This window comes from Rhipicephalus microplus, chromosome 1 (genome assembly GCF_043290135.1).
Source record: "Rhipicephalus microplus isolate Deutch F79 chromosome 1, USDA_Rmic, whole genome shotgun sequence".
Classification (NCBI taxonomy): domain Eukaryota; kingdom Metazoa; phylum Arthropoda; class Arachnida; order Ixodida; family Ixodidae; genus Rhipicephalus; species Rhipicephalus microplus.
In genome coordinates this window covers 249,627,763-249,639,311 of record NC_134700.1, presented here as the reverse complement: position 1 = coordinate 249,639,311, position 11,549 = coordinate 249,627,763, and the positions used below count along the sequence as shown (strand labels likewise).

The window sequence follows — 11,549 nt, the reverse complement described above, 5'->3', positions numbered from 1 at the left end:
TTGGCTGGTGCATGTGGTTCCGGCAGTTCCGGTCAAGGTGTTCCATAGTCGCGGGCTGAGACTGGGGGAAGTCAATTGCTTGCTCGTATTGAGCAACATTCAGCTGCAGTTGACTCATTTCGCAACGCATCGCCTCGATTACTAACCTCGCAGATGCCGCGCACTGCAGATTTTGAAGTATCCGGGAAAGTACAAGGTATGTTGGCTAATTACCATTTAATGTCACACGGCCACTTTCGATCGCGACATCGAGCCCCGGATTCTAGCTCACTTTAGCCCCGGTGGGCATGGAGGTTCTCGGCCGCGATTGGCACCTCTCCGCAATTTGACCAATCATCGAGAAACTCGATCCCGAAAGTGCGCCGTGTGACACCTGTATGAGGCGTCCGCAGTTGCTTTCTGATTTAACCAAACGACTGTGTCGTTTTATCTTCTAGGTGTTTTCTTCCGCAAAGTAAGTATTTGGCACGCACTGAGAATATCCGGCGATTATATTGAATTATATTTGTCTCATCTAGTGCACCAAGGATCAAGCAGAAAGTCTCGGAGTGTGCGGATGGGTGCGCAACACGCGTAAGGGCACTGTTGAGGGCGTTATTCAAGGTACCACGGACAAGGTTAACAGCATGTGAGCATTTCTTGGCTTTCGTAGAGTATGGTAGTTCATGGAGCAGGCTTTACTCTGAATTCCGCCCCTTTTTTTCTTTCTTTTTTTCAAGGAAACACTGGCTGTCCAAAGTGGGTAGTCCACAATCGGTCATCGACAGTTGCACATTCGTGAATGAAAAGAACATTGACGAACTGGAATTCGAAGGCTTCACTATTAAAAAAACGGTCTGAATTTATTGGCGCAGGTTTGTCGTATGATTATATATCGAGTGCAAAAAGGCTGCATATATTGTAAAATACTATATTCCAAATAAGGTAGATTATATCGTAAATGGTTGGTTGTTTCTTCCACCAAACGAATGACTAGATGGAAACAGTTCAACATATAAAAAAACAGAATTGTGCAGACTGTCACCCACAAATAAATTAAGTTTCCTTTTTTTTTTGTAAAACAAGCTGTTCAAAGTTAGAAATGTCACAGTAAGTTTATAATGAAACTTCAGCATACATTATTGACACATGGAAGAATGTGAGAGGGGACGAAGTGCTACTTCCAACAAATCAAAAAGCCTTAATCGAAAAGAACCATGTATATATATATATATATATATATATATATATATATATATATATATATATATATATATATATATATATATATATACATACATATACATGGTTCTTCGGCCTCAATGAATTAGCTTGTAGCCTTCCTATGGCTTTCACCAGAGACACATTGAGCAGCAGCATGCTTGTACAGTTCGTACAGCTAAGAAGTTCCAGTATGCGTCTTTAGTACCAACACGCTCATTAATACACCTTAACACAGTAAGTTGGTGCAGCATATAATGGCGGCAGCTAAGGATGTATGCATGGGTGCACAATGCTTGAATTGTGCATGCCTCCAATATTTGTAGAGCATCTTGCACGAGGAGATGTGTGCGGATTGCTGTATTAACTTGGCTTTGTTCTTAATGAAACTCTGACAGTGAAAATTTTGTTTGAAGCTTTTTTTTTACAGTAATTTATGGCATCATGTTTGGTTAATGCTGAAATTGAATCATAAATGCTCTAATGCATATAATTAATACTATCATTGATCATTCAGAATGCTTTTGCATCAGATTGAAACACCCTTCTAAATACCATAAGAAACTAGTGTCCCACAGCAGGGCAGCACTTGCAACTACGTGCACTTAAGCTTCGGTGACGCCGAACAAAGCATTTTCAAGTAGGGGAACCCACGGGTAGTGAAGAATGAAACTATGTGAGTGCTTTGAGTGTGTCCCCCTCAGAAAATAGAAAAGCATTTCTGGGGTGTAAGCAGCTAAAACCACCTTGAGAGCAGCCCGCTGCGTGCCAGTCCAATCGGGCTATCGTGTGCTCCCCACAAATGTTTTGATGTTGACAAGCTTGCTTGACCTCTGCAGCATCACGCAGAGCCTCTGTCTACATCAAACCACAGAAAATGACAGTTGGACCTAAATACTCGGATGAGCACTCACCGTCACATTAATAACAAATTAAAATATCTTATTGGCAATTATTAATAATCACTCATCACTAATAATCAGACAGAAGTGCCCTCTGCATGCAGGGCTAGCAAACAGCGCAAGCATCCAAGGTTTCCAAGTTTTTTGTCAGAAGTCCTTTAAAGAGCAGCAGAAAAACTTAATTTCAAGCTGGTAGACCTGCTATTCAAGCATGAATTAATGTACAGTTAAAATTCGATCTAAGCAAATGCAGTAATACGAGTTTCTAAATCTAACGAAAACTTTCTGGAAAAATAAAAGAAGTCTTGTTCCTAAATAAATTACTCAAAAAAGTGGTTCTAATTCTGACTCAGATGGATTTTTTTTCGAGTGTGCATTCTCATGCTAACATGTTAATAAAAAATAATCTAGGCACCCTAGTCTAGCTTTACTTTCACGAGGAACAACAAAATCTGCAGTTGTAATGCTCTTGCATACCAGATGGCTCTGGGTGTGGTGGTAGCAGCTTTTATTGCTGGGTTTCGCTACCAATAACGTTGATCCGACTCCTTCCAATGTTTTGGCTCAGCCTGGTCACACTATCACTGTATTTGTTTGCACCTTTGCAGATTGACAGCCTGTCATAGCATCATATGACTTGGCCTGCATTGCATAGTCATGAAGTGTCCCACGCCTGGGTGACATTGGAGGATCAATGTCTGGGCCACCTTTAGGCCCCCTCATGGGCTTTTCACATGCTAAGTGTGGGTTAGTCGCAAACACAATGCTGCGATTGCTTTTGGGCAAAACTACATTACAAATTCATTTCGAAGGACTAAATGACCCTTTCTCGATTTTACGAACTTCTCGATTTAACAGAATGGAGCGTGGTCACCGCTTCATTAAATCGGGTTTCATCTGTGCTTCAATATACAGTTGAACCTTTTTTAAAGAGCATTTACTATGGAGAATCCTTGTTTTTTATATAAGAGGTTTCTTAAAGCAGTGTACCATGTGTTTATTCTGTGATCAACCCTATTTTGATGTAGGCACTTTAGTGCCTTTTATATCCAGTGAGTTCAAGCAAAAAGTGCGCCACTCCTGCAGTTGAGTACACGATGACAGAGGGGCAACTATTTAGCTTACTATGCATTTATTCAGAATAACGGCAAGCTGCTGCTGCATGCCACAGTGCATGTTATGGTGATGAAGGCAGGGTGATCTTGAAACACGAAATGCAGTCCAACAGCCACGCAGGGTCAACAAAAGTGGCTGCTTGGGCACGACTTGCAGTGGTTGAATCGGCGACCACAAGCACAGCCTGGTTGCAATCGTTACTGGAGGGCACTCTGCTTAGCAAGCGAGCACCAGCCAGTGTGAGAAGTGTGGCCAACTCGTCCCTCGAGGGGCCTCGCGTGAATGAGCCATGCAGGACAACACTGTAGCCAGAGAACAGCGTGCCCCCTCCACTAAGACGTGCACGCTGGGGAGCTTTGTTGTTTGGATGCTGACGCACCCCTTGAGCTTCGTGCAAGGCCTCGTCTACGTGGCAACCCTGCTTCAGGCAGTCCTCCACCCCTGCACCAAAAGCATGCATTGATACTTAACTTGCATAACAGCACATCTTAAAGAACACTTACAGGTCTGTATAGCGCTATTAATCTAGACCCCTTCTGAATGAATAACTTGTCACCTGAGAGAGTGAATTGCCTCTCACTACACCACTTACCACAGCAGTTTGGTATACTTTCATGCAGTCATACCTTGCTCTCTTATAATAAAACCGTTGTAAAATTTTGCAGACTTAATACCGAGCGGTCTCGCAAATACACAGAAACAGCTAGTCAGTTCAGATAGAATTCTTCAAAGCCGGATCCATGTAGTATATATGATGGGAGGTTGAGCATTGCAAAAAATTCTGGTCTGAGTTTTTAGAGCTTAAGATTTGCTTTGAAATCTAAGTGCTAGTGTGTCAACATGATGTCTTGAGCCAAAATCTTTTTTTTTTTTTGGGCAGGCATTTTGTTGTAGAAAAAACTTACCTACCTCACTAGGTAAGTATCTGGTTTCCTTAAAGGTTTGCCTCCTTAAACAATTAACTTGACCCAAGTAGCTGACATACTCCACTCTATCGCATCATGTCAAGGTGAAAAATTTGTGCATCATCCTTACAGTATTGATCACTTACTATTCACACTTTTGTAATATACAAATCAAAATTTTCTAATACTGAACTTGGTAGTATTCTGTCACAGAGCTCAAAGCAAGAGAGCTTGACTTCCTGTCTGATTTAACTGCTCCTAACAATGACAAAGGAATAGTTATTAAGCAGATAAGACCCTGCTTGTAATTTGCCATCATGTGGTGGCATTTTAGCCTACCACAAGGTAGCTACATTAGTCAACTGTTAATAATTGGCAGTTCTCAGTAGAACTGAAATATACTTACAGGAAAAGTTCACAATCCATGTTCCAGCAGCTATAGCACTGAGCACTTTTAGTGTCCGCTGGCAGCAATTGCCATTTTTATCACAGCTCACTACCAGATGACTGACTGCAAGAGAAAACAGTTTGCGCATAACTTACTACACAGTGCATGGACATAAAGGCTCGAACAAAGCACTAGTATAGTATGTTCGAAGCACATAACACGTGCAAGTGGTGGCCACAGACCTTGACAAGAGAAAGTTCCTGTGCAGCTGCCTCCCAACAGCTTTGCACACTGTGCCAGTGCCTGACCCTGACTCTCGTCCAAACCAGAAGCCAGCAGCACCACAGCACCAGGCTCCTTTGTCTGCTGAGGTAACTGAGGAATGCAATCCAAGTTTTTGTATTTCTATTCATATTATTTTCATTTTAAGCACTATTCCTGACAGTCTTTGTAGAAAAACTTTTGTTCTACGCTTCCATATCAAAATCGGGGGTTCAAAAATGATGGATTACTTCTACAGCAGAAGACAAGGGGACTGCTGCTCCACAAAGAGGCTAATATTGAAAGCCGTTACCTTGTGCACGCAGCGACACATTTAAGCAGCTAGACATTGTCAATACTGTATTGTCTTTGGACTACTGTAGCCTTTTGACAGCTATGCAAATAAACTTAACAATCACCAAAAAGGGCAAACACCAACTGCAATTTAAATTTTGAACGCTGGGCTGTACTTGGCTGGAGCTATAGCAAATAGATGCTTGCTATTGTAGTAGACGAATTCTCATCAAGCAGCAGTAACGATCTCGTATTTGTTCAGCTTAAAACAATATGTGAGAATTTTTCATGACAGTTTTCGCATTGTTTCCTCTATTACTGCCAGACAGACTTCTTAATACACAATTCCGCATGTAACATACAACCACCGTGAACCTAGTATTGTCTTTTATCTAGCATAGTGCAATGAAAGGAGTTTTTTTCCCAGTTAATACTTTCATGTGGTAGTTTTCTTCTTTTATAATTTTTCTTTGTATAATTTTTTGTTGTTTTGCTTAAAGGGCTTTGTCATGTTTGTTTTTAAGTGATGTATAGTACAGTAAAATCTCGTTAACTTGAAGTTGAAGGGGAATATAAAACTGGCCAAAATAAGCCAAGTTCGAATTTGCAGGTGCACGATAGAATGAACAGGAATCTCGTCATACTGCACGGGCAGAACGCAAAGGAGCTGCCTCTGCACTCTATATTGTGAATTAGTTGCTACTGAACGTTTGTGGCAGGAGTTTTCTTAAATTAACTTCATGAAGCTGTAACATCAAACAGAATTGATAGATCAATCAGTGATTCACTGTAAATAGGCAGTGACGTGCATTGATGTGAACAGAAATATATGAGACTAGTTATGACCCAAAACATGTTCATTTATGCAGCAGGGTTAATGCAATCAAAAATTGAAACAATCAGTCATTTTTACTTGCTTGCGTTTCCTCTGTCACCACCCCATGAGCATTGTTTGCAACTTGCGCAAGTGCTCCAGCGCAGCGTCTGAATTCTTGTCTGCTGAGAAACGTTTATAAAACGTTATAAAAGAGAAGACCTTCGCAAGAAATAAATTGTTGGCAGTTCAGCGCTCTGTCTCGTCTCTTCTCCTGTCCCCTCCTGCCCTGTCGTTTGCGCTGGTAAGCACTCTTTATCATGAGAGACGTTTCTTTTAGGCTCTTGATTATTTGGTTTGGCTTATTTCTACAACTTCTGCAAGCACCAATGAAAACCAGGGGTTCTCATTTTTAATTAACCATTGAGAATAAATACCCATTCAAATTATCAGATTTCCTCCACATAATTACACAGGGTTGCGCAGGGACCTTGGCATCAGTTCGAATTAACCATAAGTTCGAATTGACAAATTTTTACTGCACTTATCTACCTATGTTACAAATTAAGACGTGGAAACTTGTCTGTTGTCTTACGGGGTCACTGCCTTGATAATCTGCTTGTTGAATGAAGTCTTTTTGCAGCTGCACTTTTCCTTGTGCCTGTGACACCATAAAAAAATCATTTCTCTCTTATATATATATATATTTGCATAGAAGTACTATCGGCGTCAAATAAAACGAAAGCCTTTGTGATGGTATATTGCGCACCGTCCGTTTATCACCATTGACAGGCACGCACATCCTGTTCGGCATATCTGTGCATATATGTGAGCCTGTCCATGGTGTAGGTGGACGGTGTGCATTATACCATCGCGAAGGCTTGTCGCTGTTTGGGTTTCATTTGACGTTGATAGTACATGAGGTAACAGATGTATTCTGCACATTAGTTGATGCACCTGAGGTGGTTGAGGCAGCTGCTGCACCTTAGGGGCAGCAGGTGACTGCAGGGCAGCCTTCATCAGCTCACTCTTGGCAAATGACACAGGGGTGTGGCCATCGTTGGTCCTGCATTAGGTACGCCATAAAGGCTTTTTCGAGAAAGGCACTGTTACCGTGTTTGTTATTAACCAGATTACACGCATGAAGCAGTGCCATAAACAAGCACCCATCCCCTTCTGCATGCTGAATTGAGTGGCTTTGTGTTTTGGTGGGGGCCTGTACCTGGCATTTATGTCAGCCCCAGCACTGCATAGCTGTAGCACCACATCGGGCACATTGCTGAGCACAGCGTCATGTAGCGGCGTGACACCGTCTGGGCCTGCTGCATTGACAGATGCTCCAGCTGCTAGTAACAGGCGTACCACTTCCAAAGCACCTTGACTGGAGGCCTCGTGCTGGACATAACACAGGGCACATTCAATAACCCACCAACAGCACATTGCGATGAGTGAACAATTTCAAGTGAGGCTTCAGAAAACCACATTGTAGGTAAAATGTCACACGTGATGACAAGCATAATTGCATTGTTTTTTATTTTCTGGGTTCCCTCATACTCAAAGGCAGCACTTATGCAATCTTCTTAGACTCTTAAACGATTGGCATGTGGCAAAACTTCTGATCAAGGTGCTGGCACATTGCTAGCACCTGCATGAAAAACTCACTCAACTGGTATTACCAGTCAAAAAAAGACAACGTTGATGAGAGAGACCCACACGCTCTTCGCCTTTGTGGCATAGTGTTGCCACAATGTGTCATAGAAATGCATCATTAAAATGCTTCAAGGCATCATAGAAATAGCAGAAAACACTGTTGCCATGCATGGGTGAACTATATTAGTACAAGCATAAGCACTGATTTATGATAATGGTAAACTGCAAACACATGAAAATATTATGCGCAATCTTAGTACACAATTGCCATACATATATTAAATAGCCTTTAATGCTTCTGACCAACAAATCACAAACTTTACCCATCTTCAGTGAGACGAGAAATGGAGCAAGCAAAACCAACTGAACAATATAGGTTGAATAAGCAAATGCATTGACATGAAAATATGCATTACCTTAGCCAATCTTTTACTCACCAAAGGTGTCCAGCCGGCATTGTCACGAACATTGGGATTAGCACCTCCACCTAGCAGGGCCTTCACTCTGGTGACATCACCCTGTACAAGGTCAATGGCAGCAACTATGTACGCTCAATCATACTTCCAACAGAAGCAAAAGTCTTCCAATCAACAATAACAAAAATTTATCTGCCCCTGACTAAGCCAGTGAAACGCACCTTGATAGCTGCCACTTGCAGAGGTGTTTCTCCCAAGCGATTCCGCCTATCTGCAACCTTCCTTGTGCTGACTCCCGTGCTGCTGCTTCTCTCTACATGCAAATGCCATATGAATAACTTCATTTGCTAACAATTCAATTCTATCAACAGCAAAAGTTTTCGGAGACGTGAGGTGCATTGTAGAATATGAAAGGTGCAAACCACAGTTATCACAAGATTTGGTTTCCGTCTGCAGTCAAGCAAGGAAGGAAATTAATGTTTCTGCTGTCATTTAAAGAAGTCTACTCTGGTGTATGAATTAGCAGCTAGAGATAGCCAGCATAAATAGACACCAGTATTTTTACTGGCTATGGACTTACTCACATTCATACTTGCATTTAGTTGAAGTTGCAGGCACTCAATTAACACATTTACTCAACCCACTGCAACGATCAATCACAACAATTCATGTTTACATAAGGGGTGGTGCCATGAAATCTTGAGGCTATAACAAGACTCTTGTGTATTACCCCTGTATGCAAGGACACTCCACACAACTGGTTTGACGTAGCAAATGTTAAGAATATATTTCAATTTACTTGCAAAGTGTAGTCAAGTGCTCATTCTCTCGATTGAATCCTGTCGGTGACGCGTCCCAACACTGATGTGGCCCTATATGCCTTTTTTAACAGAGACAGATCACCTCCTTTCTGGGCTCTTGCACGAGAGTACAAAAGCCGACATCAGAGCCTCAGCAGTGCATTTTTGGGGGTTATGCATGTTAACAACAGCCAGGAGAGGTTATGGCGGCACCCAGGGAGCCTTCAGTGAAAAGGTCTCTAGGAAGGGCAGCGAAAGTTGAAGTGACGTCACACCAGATCTGGTGTGAGCATAGCCGTACGCACGAGGGGGCGTGAAGGTTCATCGCAGCACCCTCCTCCCCCCCTCAATTATGTCAATGTCCGAGGCCGACCTTGCCTTCCCCTCCCCCATCCAAGGTTAACTAGGGGAGCGAACGCCCCCCCCCCCTACAGTCTGACTACAGCTATTGTCTCGCATCCCAAGTACCTGAAAAAAAAAAAAAAAAACGAAGCAGTAAACATGACTTTTACCTTGGGCTCCTTTAGGAGGGATACCCCTTGCAGGTGAATCAGGTTGCCCAGCATCTTTAACGCCTTTTTCAGTGCTCACTGCATAGTGGTAAATAAAGAGAAACACGCATGAAAGCAGTGAACGAGGAAATATGTGATGCAACATCCTTTGTTCACTTCCGTTACTGCACACATACGACATGCAGCCATTCTAACTTTATATGTTTGCCCAGCATGTGACGGTGTGCCAATAAGAATGAGGAGCTGTGTTCATATCTCTGGATACACACAACTATGAACATAAAAACAGCATTTCAACAGGGAACAGATTTTCATTAGATTTGTGCAGCTATACTTCCTGTGCGGCATAGTTGTCTGTAGTAGTTGCCAATAGCTGAGCTTACATAGCTTTTGTAATATGTGGAAGCTATATATCTACCCTACATACAACAAAAACAGTTAATTTTACTGTGATCACAGATAAGAGGTGTAAATTGAGAGCTGTCATTTACCTCCTACCCCCCTCCCTGTTATGCAAACAACTGTCATCCTAAACTGCCCTGGCTCTCTGTAATGAGAAACAAAGCAGCAAACTTGACTTTTACCTTGGGCTCCTTTAGGAGGAATACTCCTTGCAGGTGAATCAGGTTGCCCAGCATCTTTGGTGCCTTTTTCAGTGCTCACTGCATAGTGGTAAACAAAGAAAAACACGCATGAAAGCAGTGAATAATTTTGCCAAGCCACAGCATAAAGCAAGAATATCCTTGGCCAAAAATACTTTGGTTTGGCCAAGTTGGTATTCAATATTGTGAAAAGGCAGACATTGGGGGAAAATGCGCACACACGGCCCGTACGTAACATGATGCGTTACTTCTTATGTGTATATGTGTGTATAAATGCATCATTTTTTTCTTTTTGTTTGTTTAATGGTAATGCCTTCTTGTAAATGGTCATGAATAGTATTATTGAACGCACGTTCTGAGAATAAACATCACTTGGTGGTTCAATGCTGGCCTTGTGCATGCACAATTCCTTCCCTTTGCCAACTTGCGAGTTCACTAGTGAATTGTCTGCCGGCTGGTATTGGTTGGTTTGCTTTTCACATTTGGAAAAGGTGAAAACGTACACGAGTATGCGTGTGTGTATGTGCACGTCTCGAGTGTATTAAAGCCTAGCTCGATCGAAAGGCAGGGGGGATTTCTAGTGATTTTGAGCAAAGGTAAAGAGGGAACCAAAGATAGAGAGAGAAAAAGTAGCGACAGCTCGTTCTGCACATAGAGAAAAAGTAGCGATAGCTTGTTCTGCACTATGAAGGAAAACGTTGGCACTTGCAATGTATGCAAGATAATTTGTGAAATCAACATTTTACAGCAATTGTGACAATAACGACAAAGGCAGTGTTGTTCAACAGTCTCGCCAGCTTGGTGCAATATATACGAGGTAAAATTACGTGAATGTAAATAAGTTGTTTGCAAGAAAATGCTTCTATTTAATTACACTCCATGAAAACAGTCCGTGGCAAATGCCGGTACATTAATAGAAATTTATATTTTGCAAACGCAAAACTGCAGCTAAAGCGCATGCGAAAATGCATATAATTTTTTGATGCACGTGCACCACTAAGACGTAGAAAGTTTGCTTTTAGCACGCACTTGTCGCTGTATAATCTTACCGTCACTGGTCAGCGCAGCATCTTGCAAGCCATCCCCTCCTGGTGCCGTTTCTGCAGTCAATCGCAGTCAAATCATTTCTACAGCTGTGCAGCGTCAACGAATAGAAATATTACCACTGAGTGTTGAGCCTGAGAGGAGCTGTCCAAGCTTTGCGGCGCAAGCGAGAACGCTGCTAATCTGTGGGTCCGGCTTCAGCTCGCGTTGTGTTGTAGGCGAACCACAGACGCCGCACGCATCACGGCGACCGATGCAGCGCCTGTGTTGCGCGCAGTCAGCGTTACCTCACATTAATCTGGCGGTGTAAAACTCACCTGCATACTGTGTGGCCGCATAGGCCGACGATGTGCGGCTCTTGAAGTAGGTCCTCGCTGCAAGGACGCATGGTAAGTAGAAAGGCATGCACAAATGCAACCATCCGCTTACCATTGAACGCACTTGAGAAGGGACAACAGCTCCTCAAGCGCTCGTTTTGATTCTTCCATCTCCAATTTGTTAATATAATTAGTTTCGCTGGCTACGGTACGGTTTCCACTTGGCAGCTAACCTTCTGCTTCAGCTGTTTAAGTTTTTGGCGCGCGAACGGAGCCCGTATGGAGCCTTTGCTATTTCGACGGGATATTCTTGTTTAGTTGTCCGTTA

The 11,549-nt window shown here is 42.6% G+C and overlaps 2 protein-coding genes across 4 annotated transcripts; one reads left to right on the top strand and one right to left on the bottom strand.

Annotated features, from left to right (window-relative positions):
* The first annotated feature begins 19 nt into the window (after window positions 1-19).
* On the top strand, window positions 20-845 carry LOC119186161 (acylphosphatase-2). Its single transcript, XM_037434887.2, has 4 exons — window positions 20-196; window positions 438-454; window positions 519-628; window positions 720-845. The coding sequence occupies exons 1-4, from the start codon at window positions 154-156 to the stop codon at window positions 838-840; spliced, it is 291 nt and encodes a 96-aa protein (XP_037290784.1). The 5' UTR covers window positions 20-153; the 3' UTR covers window positions 841-845.
* A 2,372-nt stretch (window positions 846-3,217) lies between these two features.
* Window positions 3,218-11,523, bottom strand: LOC119186082 (BRCA1-associated RING domain protein 1). Of its 3 annotated transcripts, XM_037434861.2 has the most exons (14): window positions 11,334-11,523; window positions 11,222-11,278; window positions 11,024-11,166; window positions 10,910-10,960; window positions 9,843-9,920; window positions 9,259-9,336; window positions 8,168-8,259; window positions 7,968-8,048; window positions 7,103-7,275; window positions 6,838-6,946; window positions 6,476-6,541; window positions 4,754-4,886; window positions 4,530-4,634; window positions 3,218-3,659 (listed from the first exon to the last, which is right to left on the bottom strand). In XM_037434861.2, the coding sequence occupies exons 1-14, from the start codon at window positions 11,390-11,392 to the stop codon at window positions 3,280-3,282; spliced, it is 1,605 nt and encodes a 534-aa protein (XP_037290758.1). In that variant the 5' UTR covers window positions 11,393-11,523; the 3' UTR covers window positions 3,218-3,279. The 3 variants fall into 3 exon arrangements, with proteins under 3 accessions (XP_037290758.1, XP_037290764.1, XP_037290769.1); XM_037434867.2 differs by lacking the exon at window positions 6,476-6,541; XM_037434872.2 differs by lacking the exon at window positions 9,259-9,336.
* Between the last annotated feature and the right edge of the window lie 26 nt (window positions 11,524-11,549).

Bases quoted from the DNA above. Each gene is read 5' to 3' on its own strand.
- LOC119186161 (XM_037434887.2), top strand. From the start codon at position 154: ATGCCGCGCACTGCAGATTTTGAAGTATCCGGGAAAGTACAAG. The intron at 629-719 runs GTGAGCATTTCT...CTTTTTTTCAAG, and splicing joins ACGGACAAGGTTAACAGCAT to GAAACACTGGCTGTCCAAAG.
- LOC119186082 (XM_037434861.2), bottom strand. From the start codon at position 11,392: ATGGAAGAATCAAAACGAGCGCTTGAGGAGCTGTTGTCCCTTCTCAAG. The intron at 9,337-9,842 runs GTAAAAGTCAAG...ACCACTATGCAG, and splicing joins TCCTCCTAAAGGAGCCCAAG to TGAGCACTGAAAAAGGCGTT. The intron at 8,049-8,167 runs GTGCGTTTCACT...GACCTTGTACAG, and splicing joins TGCAAGTGGCAGCTATCAAG to GGTGATGTCACCAGAGTGAA.